This window comes from Alosa pseudoharengus, unplaced genomic scaffold, assembly GCF_046254945.1.
Source record: "Alosa pseudoharengus isolate Yale_2024_CS ecotype anadromous, Long Island Sound unplaced genomic scaffold, YU_APseudo_1.1 YU_APseudo_1.1_scf_1, whole genome shotgun sequence".
Taxonomy (NCBI): Eukaryota; Metazoa; Chordata; class Actinopteri; order Clupeiformes; family Clupeidae; genus Alosa; species Alosa pseudoharengus.
Window position 1 is genome coordinate 55,352,660 of NW_027468564.1, and position 20,753 is coordinate 55,373,412.

At 47.3% G+C, this 20,753-nt stretch overlaps 1 protein-coding gene across 7 annotated transcripts in view; it reads left to right on the top strand.

The window, feature by feature from the left end:
- Positions 1 to 20,753, top strand: part of rptor (regulatory associated protein of MTOR, complex 1) — a 150,209-nt gene that overhangs the window by 96,212 nt on the left and 33,244 nt on the right. For all 7 annotated transcript variants that reach the window (XM_076293483.1, XM_076293476.1, XM_076293504.1 and 4 more), the window contains exons 11-21: positions 37 to 112; positions 4,189 to 4,290; positions 7,668 to 7,751; positions 8,299 to 8,409; positions 11,527 to 11,601; positions 11,749 to 11,814; positions 14,305 to 14,496; positions 15,654 to 15,794; positions 16,154 to 16,274; positions 16,730 to 16,870; positions 19,740 to 19,895. In XM_076293483.1, coding sequence (XP_076149598.1) covers positions 37 to 112; positions 4,189 to 4,290; positions 7,668 to 7,751; positions 8,299 to 8,409; positions 11,527 to 11,601; positions 11,749 to 11,814; positions 14,305 to 14,496; positions 15,654 to 15,794; positions 16,154 to 16,274; positions 16,730 to 16,870; positions 19,740 to 19,895 — 1,265 coding nt within the window. The remainder of the gene's footprint in view (positions 1 to 36; positions 113 to 4,188; positions 4,291 to 7,667; positions 7,752 to 8,298; positions 8,410 to 11,526; positions 11,602 to 11,748; positions 11,815 to 14,304; positions 14,497 to 15,653; positions 15,795 to 16,153; positions 16,275 to 16,729; positions 16,871 to 19,739; positions 19,896 to 20,753) is intronic.

A 20,753-nucleotide genomic window follows, 5' to 3' on the forward strand; every position in this document is an offset into this window, starting at 1 on the left:
TCATCTCTGACCCTCTGTGTGTGCTGCCCCCTACAGGCAGGCCTGGGACCTAGCGGTGGACATCTGCCTCTCGCAGCTCCCCACCATCATCGAGGAGGGCACCGCCTTCAGGGTAAGTCCTCCAGCGTCACGCCAGCATCAGCTGTCTGGCCCTGTTACATGTATATGATATAAGCAAGCCTGATTCAGGACAACAGCTAACTCTGTTAGTCAACCTCTACTTTGTAATTACACTAGAACTCTATGCTAAATAAACATGCCATTTAACATATTTCTTTAAGGACCGTTAAGGAGGCACTGCTAACCCTGTAGGGTGCAGCATTGAGTTTGGCTGCGCGACTCGTGTGTCTTGTCTTGACCTTGACTATGGAGTGACTAAGTGTGTTGAGAGGCCCTTTGTCCTGAAGCTGTTTGTCCACTGGCCTTGTGTACCTATCTGTCAGGAGAGAGCTGGACTCCTCTAATCTTTCATGCCCCAGCATGTTGTAATGCAGTGAAGATTACAGTACTGGGCTACACAAGGGGCCGCTGGGAGTGCTTAAGCCGCTGGTCAAACACACACATACGGACGTGTGTGTGTGTGTGTGTGTGTGTGTGTGTGTGTGTGTGTGTGTGTGTGTGTGTGAGAGTGTGAGAGTGTGAGAGTGTGTGTGTGTGTGTGTGTGTGTGTGTGTGTGTGTGTGTGTGTGTGTGTGTGTGTGTGTGTGTGTGTGTGTGTGTGTGTGCGCGCGCGCCCGCGGCTGCATTCAGCACCCTCTGTATTGATTCTATAGCATCTTCCTGTGTGTTGTCTTCAGCATTGCTGCCCTCTCCACTGTGTCTGTCTGTCTGTGGACAGAGTAAGACAGAGTCATGTGCCTCTCATAAATATCTCATATACGTCTGACTGATTGACTGACTGTGTGTGACAGAATAAAGACAGTGACACGAGCATTGTGTACTGGGTCATTCCGTGTCAAATCACCCAGTGGCTGGCAGGTCACCCTCTCCAAAAAAATCTGAAAAAAATCACAGGTGTTTGTAGACCAAACCTATGCATAAATCTTAAATAGTATATCAGTATCACTAATGGTTCCAAAACTACAGCCCTTTGAAGTTTCAAGTAATTTTAAGCATCATGGTGAACAATCCTTTTTTTTCAACTTCCAACATTATTGGCTCTTTTGGTATTTCACACACATTAGTGAAACTATGTGAATAGAAGTACATTTTCCTGTTGAATTAAACAATCCAATCAAATCAGGTGTATCTTGTGTAATCCCCCCTCTGCAAAGCTCTGAAAATGGCTATAAATTCATTATGTGAAAAAACATCACCACCTTTGAGAGCTTCTCATTCAAAAAGTATGTGACACAAATTCATCAGATTTTTTTCCCACTCATGTATGGATTATTAGGTCATGTCCATGCATTAACTTTGGTTGTTAACATTATCATATTGTCAGAGCATTTTTATTAAATTGGGCTTGATTTTCAAAAAGCCCGTTTTCATCTTCTCATTTCACCACGTGGACAGTTAACAGGATTTTTTTTAATTTTACCATATATCATTCTGTATGTGAGGACCATCTGCCCAAAATGTGGGGTTGTTGCTGAGTTTCTTCATTGAGATAAGATTTTTTACAAATATTGTCTATAAATCCACTGAATTTTTACTTTATGTGCAGTACCACTTTGCACCACATGTGGTGCTCTTTTAATACAATGGAAGTCAATGGAAGAGTAAGAGAGTCACTTGTTTGCTGCACATATCCAATCTAAACACACAGTTTATGGTTCATAGTTGAATTTATCCAAATAATTATTGCAACATTAACAACATACTACTCATACATAAATCTTATCTAGACAAAATAAACTGATCAAGTAAATCACATGGAGACAAAGCACTGATCTCCATCTTGATGCTCTTTGTCTGTGTATCACAGAGGACTGCATCCCATGCATATGACGATGGATATAGACTTTGCCTAACCAGCTGGCTAGTAATTATTAAAGTACTTACATAGGCACTGATAGGTTGGAGCTGGTGTAGAAAACTTGTTATAAAGATGGTAATTATGCTAAATCCTCTTGTATGATGCATGTATGATGATCAGTCAGTTTTATGTGTGTATAATTTACTTGATCAGTTTATTTTCTCTAAATAAGATTTATGTATGAGTAGCATGTTTTCTTTAATTCTTTAAAGCAATTCAACTATGAACCATAAACTGTGTGTTTAGATTGGATATGTGCAGCAAACAAGTGACTCTCTTACTCTTCCATTGACTTCCATTGTATTAAAAGTGCACCACGTGTGGTGCAAAGTGGTACTGCAGATCCAGTACAAATTCAGTGGATTTATAGACAATATTTAGAAAAAATCTTATCTCAATGAAGAAACTCAGCAACAAGCCCAACTTTTGGGCAGATGATCCTCACATACAGAATGATATATGGTAAAATTAAAAAAAATCCTGTTAACTGTCCACGTGGTGAAATGAGAAGATGAAAACGGGCTTTTTGAAAATCAAGCCCAATTTTAAAAAAATGCTCTGAAAATATGAAAATTATAACAACCAAAGTTAATGCATGGACAGGACCTTATAATACATACATGAGTAGGAAAAAAATCTAATGAATTTGTGTCACATACTTTTTGAATGAGAAGCCTTCAAAGGTGATGATGTCTTTTCACATTATGAATTTATAGCCATTTTCAGAGCTTTCCAGAGGGGAAAGTACACAAGATACGTCTGATCCGATTAAATTTTTTAATTCAACAGGAAAATGTACTTCTATTCACATAGTTTCAGTTTGAAGTTGAACAAAAAGGATTGTTCACCACAATGCTTAAAATGACTTGAAGTTTCAAAGGGCTGTAGTTTTGCAACGATTAGTTATACAGATATACTATTTAAGATCTATGCATGGATTTGGTCTACAAACACCTGTGATCTTTTTCAGATTTTTTCGGAGAGGGTCACCTGCCAAATTGTGCTGAAATTGGGTGATTTCACACGGAATGACCCTACTGTACGTCTACACACAAACAGCTAGAACACACACACACACACACACACTCTGCATAGCTACACTCGAAAAAGCACTTGTACTGAGCCATGTATCACACACACACACACACACACACACACACACACACACACACACACACACTCACAGTGGGAGAGGAGTGTCTCTACAGCATCAGTATGTGTAAAGCAGCCTAATGACTTGGCACTATACCGAGACAGTTTCTTATTGTCTTGAGGATGATTGACTGATTGCCAGAGGTGTAAAAGAGTATTGGTTCTATCTGTGGTAATATTGGCTAATTAGTCGATCTACCTGCCTGAGGATTTGTGCTAATTAGAATCAGCTAATTTAATGAAAGCGTGGAAGAAATATGTGGTAGGACTTTTATTGAAGCCGGACTTTTACACTCTATGACCGTTCCACATGTGCTGTGCACTCGGGTGTCTGTGCGTGTGCGTGAGTGTGTATGTGTGTATGTGTGTCTGTGTGTCTGTGTGTGAGTGTATGTGTGCAGCACTCTCAGCATGACATCGCGGGGCCCTCACTCGGTCAGACACGTCCAGCCAGGGCTGCAGGGAACTCTGATTATCCACAAATGAATTTACTCGGCGCTGCGCTAATATTTCTCCAGCCGCGTGGGCCCAGGCGAGGGGCCACACACACACACACACACACACACACACACACACACACACACACACACCTTTGATATTAATGGACCGATAAAACTTGTGTGCTTCCGCGATTAATAACCCTGACAGGGGTGTCACTGTCTGTATGCCCAGGCTGAGGTGAGGGAGAGAGAGAGGAGGGAGGAAAGGGGTTGCTACTGATGGAGTCAGTGAACACGAGAGACAAAGGAGAGGAGGAGGTAGAGAGGAGAAGATGGGGAGAGAGAGAGAGCCTTATGACCATACTTCAGCCTTTAGTCCTTAGGCAGGCTGTGGAGCCAGAGGCAACTGATCTCAGAAAGCACGAAGGAGATGCCTCCATTATGTAAGGGCTTATGTAATGGTGCTCCGATCAATACTGGTTGCTGGCCAGGTGCCTGAAAGTGTGTGCGTGTTTGTGTGGGTGTGTAGTTTTTCATCATTGGATATCTAGTGCCGTGAAATGAGACTTTTTTTTTTGTGTGTGTGTGTGTGTGTGTGTGTGTTTCTCCCCCCTAAAGCACAGTCCCTTCTTCGCTGAGCAGCTGACGGCCTTCCAGGTGTGGCTCACCATGGGCGTGGAGAACAGGAACCCCCCGGAGCAGCTCCCCATCGTCCTGCAGGTTGGTGGCATTCTGGGAGCTGTAGTCCACCACCACCCCCGTGTTCAGCAGCCTCATCATCCCCACACCCACACCCACACATGCCCCATAAAACCCCAGCAGTTAGCTCCCCTGGCCTGGCTGCTGTCAGGCTGGCTGAGCGTGGCCGTGATGGAGGGCTGTAAACTTGAGATATATGGGACTGCGGGAGCTTTTATTCTGCCCTGGAATTGGCACTTGATGTGAGCGGGAAGGAGGAGAAGGGCAGGGAAGGGGAGGGCATTTGACGGGGGCAGGAGCAGTGGTGGCGGGCGTGTGCGTGCGTCTCCTTGCCTCCCCCTGACTCAGCTCCCACACCCACAAAGAGCACAGGAAGCAGAAAGGCAATGAGAGACGAGTGGTGTGTATGCATGTGTTTGTGTACTCTCCGTGTGTGTGTGTGTGTGTGTGTGTGTGTGTGTGTGTGTGTGTGTGTGTGTGCGTGTGTGTGTAGAGGAGAATGTGTTTGTGAGTAAATGTGTGTACGTGCATGTTTGAGTGTGACCAGACTTGCATAATGTGCTTGTGTGAGTAAATGTATGCTTTCTTGTGTATGTATGTATGTATGTATGTGTCAGAGGAGCTGGCCCTCACAGCCTAGGGAAAGAGAACGTATGGGTTATTTATGTGTTATGCTGAGATTGCCGCGCATACATGTGCATAAGACCTCAATCCTATTGTTGTTTTGCAGCTTCCTGTGATTTGTTGGTTTGTTTTCCCTTCCTTCCTTTTCACACTGAAAAAAAAATACAAAAAAACAACAAGAAAGATTTAGTGAGTCAGATTCAGACGTTTGGAAAGGGCAAGTCTTTTGATGTTTAGTTCCAATGTAGAAAAACTGCTTTGAACTGAAATGCCAAGCAGCTAACTGAACAGAATTTAGTTTTTGAGAACTTTATGGAATCCTATCGATCTTTGCTGCCATTTATTGTGTATATGAGGATGCTATATAAGTCTTCTTCTAATGAAATGCATAAACTCACATTTATGTAATTTGAGTTGTTAATGCTTTCGGGGAAAGAGTGAATCCGCCATAATGTTCAGAGAGGAGAGAAGGACAAAAAACGGAGAGCAGGAACAGAGTAATACAATGCTGAGAAGCTTTGAGAAATAAGCAGGGAGAGGGGTGTGTGTGTGCGCCAGCTTATGTGCTGGGCACGGGCACCTTACGTCTTCTACTGGCGTCATGCCCGTCTCCACAGCTTGCCGTCCTGTGCCACACACACTTTGTAAGTGTGTGTGAGTGTGTGAGAGAGAGAGAGCGGGTGGGCGTATGTACATGAGCATGTGAGTGATTATGAGGATCTGTATCGTTCTTATCTGTGTGTGTGAGAGAGAGTACATGAAGGAGTGCTTGCTTGGGTGTGCGTGTCAAGAGATCTGTACGTTTTGTGTGTGAGAAACCATGGGCAAGTGTATATGGGGAAATGCATGCATGTTTGTGAGAGACTGTGGTTGTGGATATCTGATCTGTGTGTGCGTGTGTGCGTGTGTGTGCGAGTGCACGCACACACGCTCAGTCACTGCTGCCATCTCTGCCATGTTTATTTCACCTTGCCCATCTGGGCACCGTCAGTCTGTCCAGCCTCACTCAGTAGTATTCCTCCAGCACTGATCTCATCCCATCTCTCCTCTCTTCTCCTCTCTTTCCTCTCCTCTCTTCTCCTTTCTTCTCCTCTCCTTTCCTCTCCTCTCCTTTCCTTTCTTCTCCTCTCCTTTCTTCTCCTCTCCTTTCCTCTCCTTTCCTCTCCTTTCCTCTCTCCTCCTCTCCTCTCCTCTCCTTTCCTCTCTTCTCCTCTCTTCTCCTCTCCTTTCCTCTCCTCTCCTCTCTTCTCTCCTTTCCTCTCCTCTCCTCTCCTTTCCTCTCCTCTCCTCTCCTCTCCTCTCCTCTCCTCTCCTCTTCTCTTCTCTTCTCTCCTCTTCTCTTCTCTTCTCTTCTCTTCTCTTCTCTTCTCTTCTCTTCTCTTCTCTTCTCTTCTCTTCTCTTCTCTTCTCTTCTCTTCTCTTCTCTTCTCCTCTCCTCTCCTCTCTTCACGTGCTCCTTGTTCCCACTCCCTCTCTCCACTCCTCCTCTACCACTGCCCGGTCACCCTGGCCATCCTCCACGTGCTGACTAACTAATCCTTCTTTCTGGACGCTCTCTGCAGCGGAACTCCTTCTTCCTCCTCCTCCTCCTCCTCTAGAGCATCCTCATCTTCCTCTGTCTCCCCTCACCTGCCTCCTGTCCCCCCGCGTCGTCGTCAGGGTTGCCTGGGCGCAGTCCGGCGACCTCCCTCCCCATTAGCGCAGCGTCCAGTCACGGTCCAGTGGAGCCGCGTGATCCTGAGGTCTAATAATACCCACGGGGGCCGGGGCGTAAATAGCTGCTGGGGCACTTTTTTTGTTTTGCGTGGGCAGCAACATGGGCAGCCCTTCTGCTCGGGTCCTCAGGCGCAGCGAGGCTCCGACGCACAGGAACACCAACGTCCGGCCTCACGCTGGCCACTGAGCGACCAGCGCCAAACACACACCACCACTCACCAACCAGTTTTATGAATATTTTCACATGCCCCTTCCTGCCTTTGAACACTTCACTCCTTAGCACACATAAATTAACACTTCACTCCTTAACACACATAAATTAACACTTCACTCCTTAACACACATAAATTAACACTTCACTCCTTAGCACACTTCACTTCTTAACACGCATCAATGAACACTTTACTCTTTAACACACATACTGTAAATTAACACTTCACTCCTTAACACACATGAATTAACACTTCACTCCTTAGCACACATAAATGCACACAGATTGTTCTCATAACTTTTTACGTATTTATGTCTGCATTCATTTACAAGTGTCCATATTGAGTTTTGTCCCCACAGATAGTTGTTGATTCCACAAACATCACGCTCCCTTAAACCAAACTATGCAAAGCTTGCACCTCCAGTTGTTTTTGATGCATCCCTGGCCAAGCACACTCCATCGCCCACGTGTAGCACATGGCGTGTATGCATAATCTATAGATTACACGGCCTCTTGCACGAGCACGAGCTTCTATTAGATTTGAACTCAATCACATTCCTCTACTCGCAGTGTCAGTTTACATAAGCCGTCGGCAGAGCACCTTAATTATGTCATGTTATCATGCAGGCAGGAGCATCCAATCTACCCACCCACACACACACACACACACACACACACACCCACCCACCCACACACACACACACACACTTACACGCAGTCTTGCCAGGACCTGTGGAGTGTGAGAGCCGCAGCACCTGCTCGTTTTTCGCGCCACCTGCTTCATGGCACAAGTGAAGCATCCGCCATGCCACTGGGCGTGCCTCACCTGCAACCTGCTCTCTTTCAGGTCCTCCTGAGCCAGGTGCACCGCCTCCGAGCGCTGGACCTCCTCGGCCGTTTCCTGGACCTGGGACCATGGGCCGTCAGTTTGGTGAGGCACTAGTCATTTTGCATCTCACGAGTAACCCTCTAATCCGTGTTGGGGCATTGGTAGCAGTGTTAAATATGGCATACATTTCCAGTGTGCTGAATGCATGATAAAGAACATATTAATGCCTTCCAAAAACTAAAATCTGTACATATGGATCTGATGAGCTACTTGTTTTCTTTTTGAAGGTTCTCTGTCTTAATCACTTAATTATTCCTCAGAAATGTTTAGATTGTTATGATGTAAAAGTGTAAACTTTATTTTGTGTAGAAAATAACTACACTGACTTAAAGCATAAAATGTTTTTCTAAATTATGTATTCTCTGTTTTCATATGTCTCTAACAATTTCTCTCTTCTATATTTCTCTACCTCTCTCTCTCCATCTCTCTCTCTCTCACTCTCTCTCATTCTCTCTCCCTTTCTCTCTCTCCCTCTCTCTCTCCATCTCTCTCTCTCTTCCTCTCTCCCTCTTTCTCTCTCTCTCTCTCTCTCCCTCTCTCTCCCTCCCTCTCTCTCTCTCTCTCTCTCTCTCTCTCTCTCTCTGTCCAGGCCCTGTCGGTGGGGATCTTCCCCTACGTGCTGAAGCTGCTGCAGAGCTCGGCGCGGGAGCTTCGTCCACTGCTGGTCTTCATCTGGGCCAAGATCCTGGCCGTGGACAGCGTGAGTGACCCCAGGGCTGCTCCACTCCCACTCCACTCCCTCCCTCTATGGGCTGCTCCCACTCCGGCTAAATATATCCCCCTCCTGGCTGGCCAGACCTGGCTCTGACCATCAGCCTAGCTATGTTTGCTGATGTCTGTATCCGAAGTGTTTATCACTACATGGCTGTCTTGTAGTAATGCCTGTTTTTTTTTTTTTTTTTTTTTTTTTTTTTTTTAATGTGGCAAGATGGACAGCAATAAAGACACAGCATGAGACATAGATCCTATAAGTAAAACATGTAGAATGCATCACGGCTTGTTTTGGAAGCATTCATCTCTTTTGGCCTGATAATTGTAGTAGTTCTTGTAGTGGGTTCTGTGGTCACAGAAAACATTCTTTGATGGGTAATTCAGGCAAGACCAGTCACGCTTTTTGTATTTAAAATAGTTTCCAACCTGGCCTTCCTAATGAGTCTTCACTTGTGTTCTTTATCAAAGTTTAGTCCAGTAATAATGAGCCCCTGAGAAAAAAAGAAAGAAAGAGAAAAAAGAAAGAAAGAGAAAGAAATTAATTCCCTCTCATGACAGGAGACTTTAATGGCCTCTAATTGGCGCTGTGTTTTCTGGCCACAAATGGGGTGTGAACACACTGAGGGAGATTCCCCCCTCCTCCCCGAAAATCCACTCTCTCTCTGACCCTGGGGCTTCTCCCTCCGGCTCCTCTTTACAGCGGAGCAGGAACCTCTGCCGTCTGAAAGCTAAATTCAATTGTTTTTTTCCCTCCTCCTCTCCTCCTCGTGCTCCTGTTGGTTCCTGGGTTCTGGGTTCGTTTAAGTGACTAACGTTATCACACATCTGTACTCTGTTGCTCTCCATGCTCGTGTCTTCGAAGGAATGACTGGAAATAAATGTGCAAATAAGTCGAGAGAAGAAGGGATCTTCCCAAAAGTCATTTTCTGCCTTTACACCGGGGCTTCAAGAGCCTAGTGCATTTGTGCCATATAGTATTGAGGGAGAGAGAGAAAGAGAGAGGAGAAAAGGAGCAGTGGAATATCAAATAGCAGATATCTTTATCTTTAGTCCGGGGTGCCAGAGCGTGTCCAAACTTTAATGTCGTCGCTCCCCAGGGGCCGGAGGTGGGCAAGCTGCCCTGTACATAAACCCGCTCACCTCCAGGGCTGACCGCTGCACTGACTCATTCCTCTCCTCCTCTCCTCTCCTCTCTCCTCCTCTCTCCTCCTCTCCTCTCCTCTCTCCTCTGCTCTCCTCTCCTCTCTCCTCTCCTCTCTCCTCTCCTCTCCCTGAGCCTTTATTAAAACCTCAGCCCTTGTTAAACAGCCCGGCTCGCTGTGTCGTGTGGCGTATGGTCGGGGACCTTCACCAATCAGTATTCATGGGGGAGCGGCCGCCTGGCGTGTGGGGTGGTTGGGGTGGGAGGGGAAGGAGGATGGCTGGGGTGGTTCACCTGGGGATCTTAAGGCGAGACACGGCAGGTGAAAACATCGTTTTTTCATGCACTGGTCAATTTCGAGATTTTGAGCTAGTATGTTACCTTAGCATGTATTCTATCACACTACTACAACAAAAAAGTCCGATTTACACATTTAGGTGTTTATTTCATTATATTGTGTCTACTCGCGCCTGTATATTTCTCCTAAATTCAGCAAAAGTTAGCATTCTAACCTTGCATGCACTCCCGCGACCGTGGTCCAAAACATAACATGTGTACTACCGTTGGAAAGCTCTGTTTTTCCTGTATCACGCTATGTGATCCATATATGGACACTTCCTTTGTATCAGCAACCAATCGCGAAAGTTCAAAGGCGAGTCTAGGCTGAGAACGGAATCTCATTGGCTGTCTTTCAAGGCTGTTTTCTCAAAATGAGTTTCCGCTCACACTCTGAGCTCAAAAACTCCACTTCAGAAGCACGTACATACACCAAACTTTCTAGACTTATGCCTAACTATATGTCAAAGATTTCTACAGAGGGGTTTGTTGATATATTATTCCTAGCCTGACTTACATGACATTGTATGCCTAAAAACATGGAAAAAAGCGATTTTTTAGGGCTAGTGACATAATTTTCTGATTTACAGGATAACAAAAGTAGATATTCATAAATCCCTCTGTAGATGTTTTCCCATCTAATATCTGAACACAATGAAAACATAATTTTGAACCTGGCTGTATCCAATGCTCAGGTTTCGTGCCTTAAAATGTATGCAAATTAGTGCATATTTAATTAGATAATGCATAATTTGCATATGTAAACATTAAATTACAGCAAACTTGTAATACATTTTTTTCTCATATTAATGTAAGTAATCAACTGGGTAAGTTTCATAGTGATATCTGCTTGATAAAAATTTTAGTGTCTCGCCTTAAAACTCAAAAGCCCCTGAACAGCCAAGACGGGAAAATGAATGAACATCCCCATCACCACCACCACCCCCACCCCCATCACCACCCCCATCACCACCACCACCCCCACCCCCATCACCACCACCATCACCACCACCACCTCCCACCGCCCAGCAGCTGGCAGCCTCTCCCCTCCGAGGCTCCTTGCTCAACCTGCTCTGTTCTTAGTTTTCCAAAAAAATGACTAAAAGTATTTGCTCTATCTTGAAAATGATTAAAATGGAGGAAAAGGGCTGGAGAGAGAAGGAGAGGGAGGCAGAGAGGGAGGGAGGGAGAAGGAGAGAAGAGGGGATAGATGAGGAGAGTTGGAGGCCAGAAGCCAGCTGAATCGGAGCCATTAAGCCCTCTGGTGCACTGAGGACTCTGATCTATGATGGCGCCTGTTGAAGTGCTGATGAGCAGGGGAGGGAAAATGGCTGTTTTGGTAACATTGCGAGTGCATTAACGCTGAGGTAAACAGCAGCAAATAGGGTTAGTGGATGGTGGGAGAAGCACTTAGCGTCTCGCATAGTTAGTTTGGGGATCCATCTTTTTTCCCCCTCCTCGTAACAAGTGGTGAAGTAAAGAACAGTGCGGTGCGGTGGGAATAGGGAGGTAATAGAGGTGTTTGATGGTGTGTCTTTGCACCTTAATTTGCTTTATATATAAAGTTTTAAAGATGGCTCTTTTCTCTCTCCTTAACTCTTATCCCTTTGTTTTGGTCTCTTCACTTAGTCCTGCCAAGCTGACCTTGTGAAGGACAACGGGCACAAGTACTTCCTGTCCGTACTGGCTGACCCCTATATGCCTGTGAGTATTCAGCAAACACTGCTTATACATCTCATTTGTTTAAACCGTATTACCGGTACATCCTGTCAAAGTCATAGCCCTGTCATCATGCGCATGTAGCTGTCTGTCAAGTGAATGGAGATGTGTTCTTGCCTTTGTGTTGTGCAGGCGGAGCACCGGACCATGGCTGTGTTCATTCTGGCCGTCATAGTCAATAACTACAACACAGGCCAGGTGAGGACACCTGTAAGGGAAGGGTGGTGTTGGGGGGTGGAGGAGAATGGCACATGGTAAAACAGCACCGTAATGGACAGTTTTGTGTGTGTGTGTGTGTGTGTGTGTGTGTGTGTGTGTGTGTGTGTGTGTGTGTGTGTGTGTGTGTGTGTGTGTGTGTGTGTGTGTGTGTGTGTGTGTGTGTGTGTGTGTGTGTGTGTGTGTGTGTGTGTGTGTGTGTGTGTGTGTGTGTGTGTGTGTGTGTGTGTTGTGCAGGATTCACCACAGCTTGTTAAAATCACTTGTTAAAATCCTGCCAATACTTGCCGTTGGCACAGCTGTGTGAGTGTGGGGAGCTGCTGGAGACGTCCCGTGCGTGCTGAAGCGGCTGGAGATTTTAATTGCCTCCATCACATTCCCGTCACGCCGTCACTCACTGTCACCAGTGGCTCACCCCTGACGAGGCGTCTCGGGGGGGGACAAACACTTCGCCCAACTCCAGCTCCTTTGCGGATCCCCTCCCATTTGCGGCGCAGCCCTCTCCCTCGCCCGAGCCGCAGTCGGCTGATTGGCTCTCGTTACGGCGTGTGTTTTTGGGCAGTGGCGACGCGACGCGGCGTGCTGCGGCTCTCCTGATTAGCGCTGAATAATAGATGAGTGTGAACGCGCCACCGCTGCTCTTTGGCTGGCTGGATTATTGATGTTCCCTCCTCTGCTTGGCGAGCGCTGTGTGTTTTCGACTCCCCCTCTGTTTGTTTCTCCTCCGTGGTCGTTTCTCTTTCCCTCCATCCTCCCCTCCGCTCCCTCGTTCTTCCTCTCTCTGTTTTCCTCTCCATTTGCTCCCCTTTAAAGCTGTTTTCCTTCCACCTTAAACATTTGATTGTGGTTCAAGGGGCAAAGCCGTGATGGAACTGGAATGCACTGAGCACTCCACACACACACACACACACACACACACACACACACACACACACACACACACACACACACACACACACACACACACACACAAACAAACAAACACACACACACTCTGACACACACACACACACACACACACACACACAAACAAACAAACACACACGCCACATGTTTACTGTAGTAAATCTCCTTGCCCTGGAAATGACCTGGAGTACAGACATGTCGAGCATACAATCACACCGACTTCCACATCGAACCGCCGGAAAAAGAGAGGGGTGGCGTCGGCGTCAGGAGATGTTTGCGGTTGGCGTGTTTGGTGATTGCGGGCGCTGAGAGGGGTGAGCGGCGAGCTGCGCTGTGTGGTCACGGGGCACACACAGCTCCATTAGACCGCCTCACTGGGGACCCCGCGCCACTGTCTGAGTAATGACCAGCGCAAATGGAGGCCTGGTGGGGGCAGTGAAGGGGAGGGTGTGAGTTCTAGGGTGAGAGAGAGGGTCTAGGTGTGTGGGTGTGTTTGTGTATGTGTATGTTTGGTGTGTGTGTGTCTCTGTCTGTGTGTGTATATTTTACAAAATATACACAGACAGACAGAGACACACACACCAAACACGTGTGTGTGTGCGTGCGTGTGTGTCTGTGTGTGTATATATATGGGTGTGTGTGGATGTGTGTGTATTTGGGAGTGTGTTGGGTTTGGAACTCCGCACCACTGCCATGTCCATGGCGCTGAGTGGACAGAGCCGGCCCCATGCTGAGATGCCGATCAGGAGGCAGATGAAGAACCCTTTTAATGAGAAGCTGTGCTGGCCGCTCCTGCCCCGTTCTGTGGCCGGCTGTGAACGAGGAGGAGGAGGCCGCGGCAGACGAAGAGGGCCCAGCAGCAGCGGCGGGGCTGTGGAGGCCCATTAGTGCCAGAGTGTGCAGGCTGTTTGTGCAGCTTGTGGAGCTTTTTATGTTCACCAGGATGTGGTGGACGGGAGCGGATGGACCACTTATTGGGCAACATCGCTAATAAGCTTCAATGACTCGCAATGTCCGCGCAGCACACATTTGATGCATTTAATGCTTTATTTGTCAGCGCGAGAGAGAAAAAAAAAACACATTTTCAACACTAACAGCATTAGTTCACGTCTTTTTTAATGGCAGCGATGCTAATTAAGTTCTTAGAATTCACACAAATTGGCCTCAGCCTGTTGGATGAGATGTATTTCTCTGAAGTGCTCTGAACCAGATGAGTGAATTGGTCTGAAAGCGTGTGGTTTTGTCTTAAATAACCCCTGTTCTGTTGTTTCTCTCTCTCTGTCTCTGTCTCTTTCTCTCTCTCTGTCCCTCTCTCTCTCTCTTTCTCTCCCTCTCTTCATCTCTCTCTCTATCTCTCTCACTTTCTCTCTGTCTCTCTCTCTCTCCATCTCTCTCTCCCTCTCTTCATCTCTCTCTCCCTCTATTCATCTCTCCATCTCTAACTCTTTCTCTCTCTCTTTCCCTCTCTTTCTCTCCCTCTTCATCTCTCTCCATCTCTCTCTCTATCTCTTTCTCCATCTCTCTCTCTCTCTCTCTCTCTCTCTCTCTCTCTCTCCCCTGCTGTAGGAGGCCTGTCTCCAGGGCAACCTGATTGCCATTTGCCTGGAGCAGCTGAACGACCCGCACCCGTTGCTGCGCCAATGGGTGGCCATCTGCCTGGGCCGCATCTGGCAGAACTTCGACTCGGCGCGCTGGTGCGGCGTCAGGGACAGCGCGCACGAGAAGCTCTACAGCCTGCTCTCCGACCCCATCCCCGAGGTATGGGGGCCAGCGGTCAGTGGGTAGCGGCCCCATCCACGCGCCAGGAGACCTGGCACAGCCGCAGGGCACCACAACACCCCGCCGGCCTGTTTGAAGGATGGCAGCGTATTGTTGGCATCACCGTGAGAGAGGGAGAGAGAGTGGGAGGGAGAGAGAGAGGGAGAGAGAGAGAGGGGGGATGGATTAAGAGAGAGAGAGAGAGAGGGAGATAGGGGGGGGGGAGACAGAGAGAAGAGAGAGAGAGGAGCCATAGTGAATGGGTTGACCTCTAAATGACCTTAAATTGCCCCTAGATTCACTTAAACCAGTTGAATATGTTACTCACTGTGTAGACGTGAAGGGAATCTGAACTGATTTCCCTTTAGGCTGGGCTTTGGATCTTTGCCTTGGTCAGCCATCAGCTAATGGGAGTTCTAGGAAAGGTTATTGGTGTCAAATGCTGCAAATGAGAGATGGCCTGGTTTTAACCTGGAGTAAACAGACTCCACGCTAATCAACAACGGTCACATCACTTGCAGTCGTATTGATCCTGCACTTGTAGCCGTATTTAATCTGTTTTGAGTGTTCACAGCGTATCGATCGGGCTACTCGCCAACGCGGAGATATAGATGAAGTTGTAGCACGAGGCATAAAGCCCATTACGACTTCATTCTGACTTGTGCCATGTGTGTCACGTAACGAGTCTTCCTGATAAACTGGACCGAACTCCTCTTCTGTTACTCAGGGCCAGGCCTTCATCGCTCTCTCTGGCTTATCTGGGCTTTGCTCCTGTCAGACGGCTGCCCCGGGGTGTGCCTGTTTATTTTTTAGGACCCCGTTTTGGAATGCGGGAGCACGCCTGTGTCAGCTGCGGGTCTCCACTGAGGAGCCTCGGCAGAAGTTTCATCTTGATTAAACTGGACTCGGCGTCCCATGTGGCAGGGCCACTATAAGAGAATTATTCATCCCTTCAGCAGAAGACCACTCTGTGATAAATCATGCACTCTCACCCGTTAATTGTGATCTGCCTGTTATTGAAGGCGAGCCCTTTCGGAAAGATTCTCGTAAAGTTGAGTGATTCATTATTTAGAGTCGTGGCCGTTAGATGGAGGAGGTCTCCTGGGTAATGTAGTTCTGTGAGCAGAAGGGTAAAGTTGTGTGTGTTTAATCCGCAGGTGCGCTGCGCGGCCGTCTTCGCTCTGGGGACCTTCGTGGGCAACTCAGCCGAGCGGACGGATCACTCGACCACCATCGACCACAACGTGGCCATGATGCTGGCACAGCTCATCAACGATGGCAGCCCGGTGGTCCGCAAGGTGGGTCAGCGACCTCTAGAGACAGGCCGTGCCGTACATAATGTGTGGGTGGTGGAGTACAGTATAGCACATCCATAGCATAAGGTGTACATAATGTGTGGGTGGTGGAGTACAGTATAGCACATCCATAGCATAAGGTGTACATAATGCGTGGGTGGTGGAGTACAGTATAGCACATCCATAGCATAAGGTGTACATAATGTGTGGGTGGTGGAGTACAGTATAGCACATCCATAGCATAAGGTGTACATAATGCGTGGGTGGTGGAGTACAGTATAGCACATCCATAGCATAAGGTGTACATAATGCGTGGGTGGTGGAGTGCGGTGCCTGATGCTGGTGTGCTGCGGGCCCCACAGGAGCTGGTGGTGGCGCTGAGTCACCTGGTGGTCCAGTACGAGAGCAACTTCTGCACCGTGGCCCTCCAGTTCATGGAGGAGGAGAAGAGCTACGCGGTGCCCTCGCCCGCCAACACTACAGGTACAGCCACACACACACACACACACACACACACACACACACACCTCCACTTCAATTAAAGTTTTCGTCTATTTTTCTCAGAAAATATGCTCTGGATTGATGTTGTGTGTATTCTTGTGAAACCAGTTAGACACTGCAATTAATGACTTGACATTGACTTCATCTAATTAGAGTGGAGTGAGTAATTGAGCGTCCTTGGCATGTCTCTGAATCAGAGGGCATGTGACTGTGTTGAACTTTTCACACCCACATTCGCCTACTTTATTTCTTTTCAAGTTATCTGAACCTGACATGAATGTGTGTTGGTGGCACTATGCGCTCCAGTCAAGAGCTAAGAACCATTTGGACTGGAATGAGTTTGTGTGGGAAGCTGAAGGCACACATGCACTTGTTTGGCAGTAGCGTGTCCTGGCTTCACTGTTGCTGCTGTTGTTTTCTCCCTCTGCCTTCCCCAGAGCCGGGGAATCTGACCCCAGTGAAGGACAGCCCGGCCATCCCCCGCCTGCGTTCGGTCAACTCCTACACCAACATCCGTGCCGCCACCACCGCACGCAACCTCAACAAGAGCCTCCAGAACCTCAACCTCAACGAAGAAGGTAAAGGCTCACGACAGGGGCAGCAGTCAGAGTTCAACACACACACACACACACACACACACACACACACACACACACACACACACACACACACACACACACACACACAGATAACCAATATAAGGAACTTTAACAACAAAGAGGGTGCATACAGACTTGGCCTCAGATCAGATCATCTGATGTGCAATCACACAACTGTTGTGTCTGCCTTTGATATCAGAAGCTTTTATCTCAATTAGCTGACAGCACATATCATCAGTGCTATTAGTTGCGTTGACACACTTAAATCTACAGTTGGAACAAAGCATCTCCATAAATGATGAAGTCATAAACTATATAGTACCTCCCAGAATGCGAATAATTGTGAGCAACATGTTTTTATTTTCCTTTTCCTCAGAATACATTTGCTCATTGCTCATTTACAATAAATCACCAATAGATTATTTTTTCTACCTGTTCAACTTTAGCTGAGGTGCCGATAATTCTGGAGGGTACTGTACATGCTCTCACACACACACACACACACACACACACACCTATGTGACATTTCACTGAGAGGAAATTACTTAGATTTCTTGTGCTCAAGGCTTGCAAAGTCATTTTTTAATGTGCTAATCAAACCGCTTTGAGAAAATGGTCGTCCCCACCCCACTTCCCCCCGTAGTCGCCGAGCGACAGGTGGTCAGCATGAGCCACCACAGATGCCCGGGGAGCGCTGGGGAGTTCGTTTTTGATGGGAGGCTCTTTCGTTCGGATTTACGCATGGATGAGAAGAGTTTGTTTTCACATCACCTTCTATTGATTTCTGCCTTAGCCCTTCAAAGCCCTGTTCTTGACAATAGACTCTGGTCACAAACGGCGCTTTAGGGAGAGGCTGATTCCCCTGAACGCAGGCCAGACACTGCAGTTGTTTATCATCAACATCATTTGCCGAGCAGTATAGGCATACGTTGCCTTCTGTCAGAGGTAATCCGAGGATCTTGCTCGATGTCTTTTAACTATTTGAAAGTGTATTACCTTTGGAGCTAAACAAACACAATTATCATTCACTCCATGCCAGCTCACCTGGATGGCAATCTAAACTGATGAAGAAGATAAGACAGTGTCTGATTAGTTTGTTTCCATTGGTGCTCTGCTCCATGCTGGGCCTGGCTATTCATAAGTCATGTTAAGGTAGCCGCTGCTTCTTAAGCAGAGAAAGGCAATGCCTGCCCCGTGCCCACACAGCGTCTTCTGTCCAGGCTCCACTGGTTTATGTGTTATGTTGGGCTTTAATCAGCAAAGTTGATTGCTTTAGCTGACAAAGAAGACTTGCAAAGACATAAAACATTGAAGAGAGCCTTTGTCAAATATTTTCTGTAATCATGGGATATTCTCTGCATCCTAACAGGGAAGTCTAGCTGAGATGAGTGTGTCAGCCTTTGAAGCTTGTTAGGCCTTTTTCACCAACTTGGTGCTGGTTTCTAATCTTAAACTGTTTGACGCAAACAGTTGACTGGTGTCAGTGGCAAAAAACTGTCACTGGTATGGCCACCCTAAATGCTGGTCCAAAAGTTAGAACTGCAGACAGTGGTGGCTGTTGAAGAGGCTACTGCAAGAACTTATAGTCAGAGGGGAGGCTGCCAAGTTTGCTAGCGAACAGTTTAACTATGGCTGAAATATGAGCTGGTTCTCAAAAAGGTGCCTAGAAAGATTTGGCCCTGCACCGTTATCATCCTGGTGGGAAAGAAACTTTGTGTTTATTTTTTTCCTCAGCTGGTATTACAACATTGTAAATCCTCCTGAACGATTTGGAGAAAATATCTAATTGTTATTTTTCTGACTGATATTGTGATTTGTTTTGCGATATGCCAGTAAGACTCAGTTCAAGATTCACTATAAAATACATGTGATGAATTACCAATTATCACAAGTTCAAGTTCAAATAGTTTATTGTCATGTACTAATAAAAGGAATTTTGTAATGAAATTCCTTGTGCTCAAGAGCCCAATCAAACTGCTTAATCCACTTATCCAAGGGTGAAAATTAAATATTTATACTATAAAATAATATAAATATGTTTTAAGATGGGCCACATCTGATTAGTTTGCATGCGGAGGTGTCCCTGATTGATGAGTATGACTCACTCAAGGACGACATGAATTTAAAAAAACATTATTGAACATTGGGTCAGAGTCGCTGGCTGCTCAATTAAATGCAGCCTTTGCATTTTGCATAAGTGCATCAGAAATTGCGATTCTGATTTCGATTAACTGAGCCCTAATTCCTCCCATCACAATTCTGTGTCAATCTAACAGACTATCGTGTCTTCTCAGTCAGTCCCGCATCCTTACGTCCTGATGGGTGGGCAGCTCCAGGCCTGGTCTAAAAAGGCTTCTCCAGTGTGGCTTTGTTGTGCTCACACTCACCCAGGTGGATGGTTGTATAGTTGGGGAACATAATGAGATACATTGAAACCTGGTCCAGTAGACCAACCCCCATGAGGCCAAATGCACAAACACACACAGTCCATTTCCCTCCACTGATGACCAGTCACTGTAGGTGTTCCATTTCCCTCCACTGATGACCAGTCACTGTAGATGTTCCCACATGGGTGTTCTCTCACACAGGGGTCTCAGGTGTTCATGTGATGAAGTGCCCTCACTCTATGGTGGAGTGTGGCACCATTAGTCTTTTAGCCTCTGGGAATGTGGGCTGCTACATTCTCATGTGTATGTATGTACAGCTAATAACCATGTGTGTTTGCTTGTGCGTGTGCGCATGTGTGTGCGTGCATGCGTGTGTGTGTGTGTGTGTGTGTGTGCGTGCGTGCGCGTGCGTGCGTGCGCGCGCGTGTGTGTGTGTGTGTGCGCGCGCTCGCCCCCTGCAGGTGGTCCGGTGGTCTTCTCCCCGGGGAACTTGAGCACCAGCAGCAGCGCCAGCAGCACGTTGGGCAGCCCGGACAACGACGAGTACATCCTGTCCTTCGAGACCATCGACAAGATGAGGAGGGTCAGCTCCTACTCCTCCCTCAACTCCCTCATCGGTGAGTGCGGCAGGCCACGGCCCCAACGCAGGGCCATGTGGGGGGTGGGACGGGGTGGATGTGGGGGTTTGTGGTGGATAGAAGGGTCTGTCCAGTCTGTCAGAGACTGGCTGAGGTCCAGGCCGATCTGGAGCAGCCTGCCCCCTCATGGAGAAAGACTTAGGGAGACATAGAGTAAAGATGATGATGATGACGATGGGCAGGCGTGTGTAGTGGTTGGGTGCTGACCAAGGAGCGGAATGCTCGGAGCTGAGCAGCAGCGCTTGAGAGGAAGTGAGACTCCAGCTGTTGCCGGGGGCATCGGGGAGGAGTTTGAGAGGGAAAGAGCATGTATTATAGAGGCCAGGAGGATGGGGGGGGGGGGGGGGGGGACCGGCCGCTCAGACTGGAAGTGCTTTTGCTTCTTGGAAGTCTACTTATTTTTCCACTCAGCCCTGTGCTGTGATTGGCAGTTAGCCCGATGTGCTCTGGCGTGCTTTGAGTTCTGTTTGTGCATGTTTGTGTGTGTGTTGTAGGTCTTAGTCAGGAAGCCATTTATTCAACACCAGCTCTCTCCAGGGAGAACGTGTAAAGGGTGAAACCTCACCAGGGTTAGGAATGCCCTGTTTGTTGTGGCGGCTGCTGCTGCTGCTGCCAACGCTGTCTGGCTTCACCCAGTTCCCAACAGCACAGCACCTGCCCAGGGGTCTAACATCAGTCACCAGTACAGCAGTACACTGCTGTAGAGCAGATGAGCACGGAGCCTCATCTAATGAAATCCCATGCTGAGAATTAACAAGGCTGCAATGTAGAACCTTGAACTTGCAGTTAAAAATCTGTTTATAATTTTCCACTCAGAATCAGTCAAGTCTTGAACTT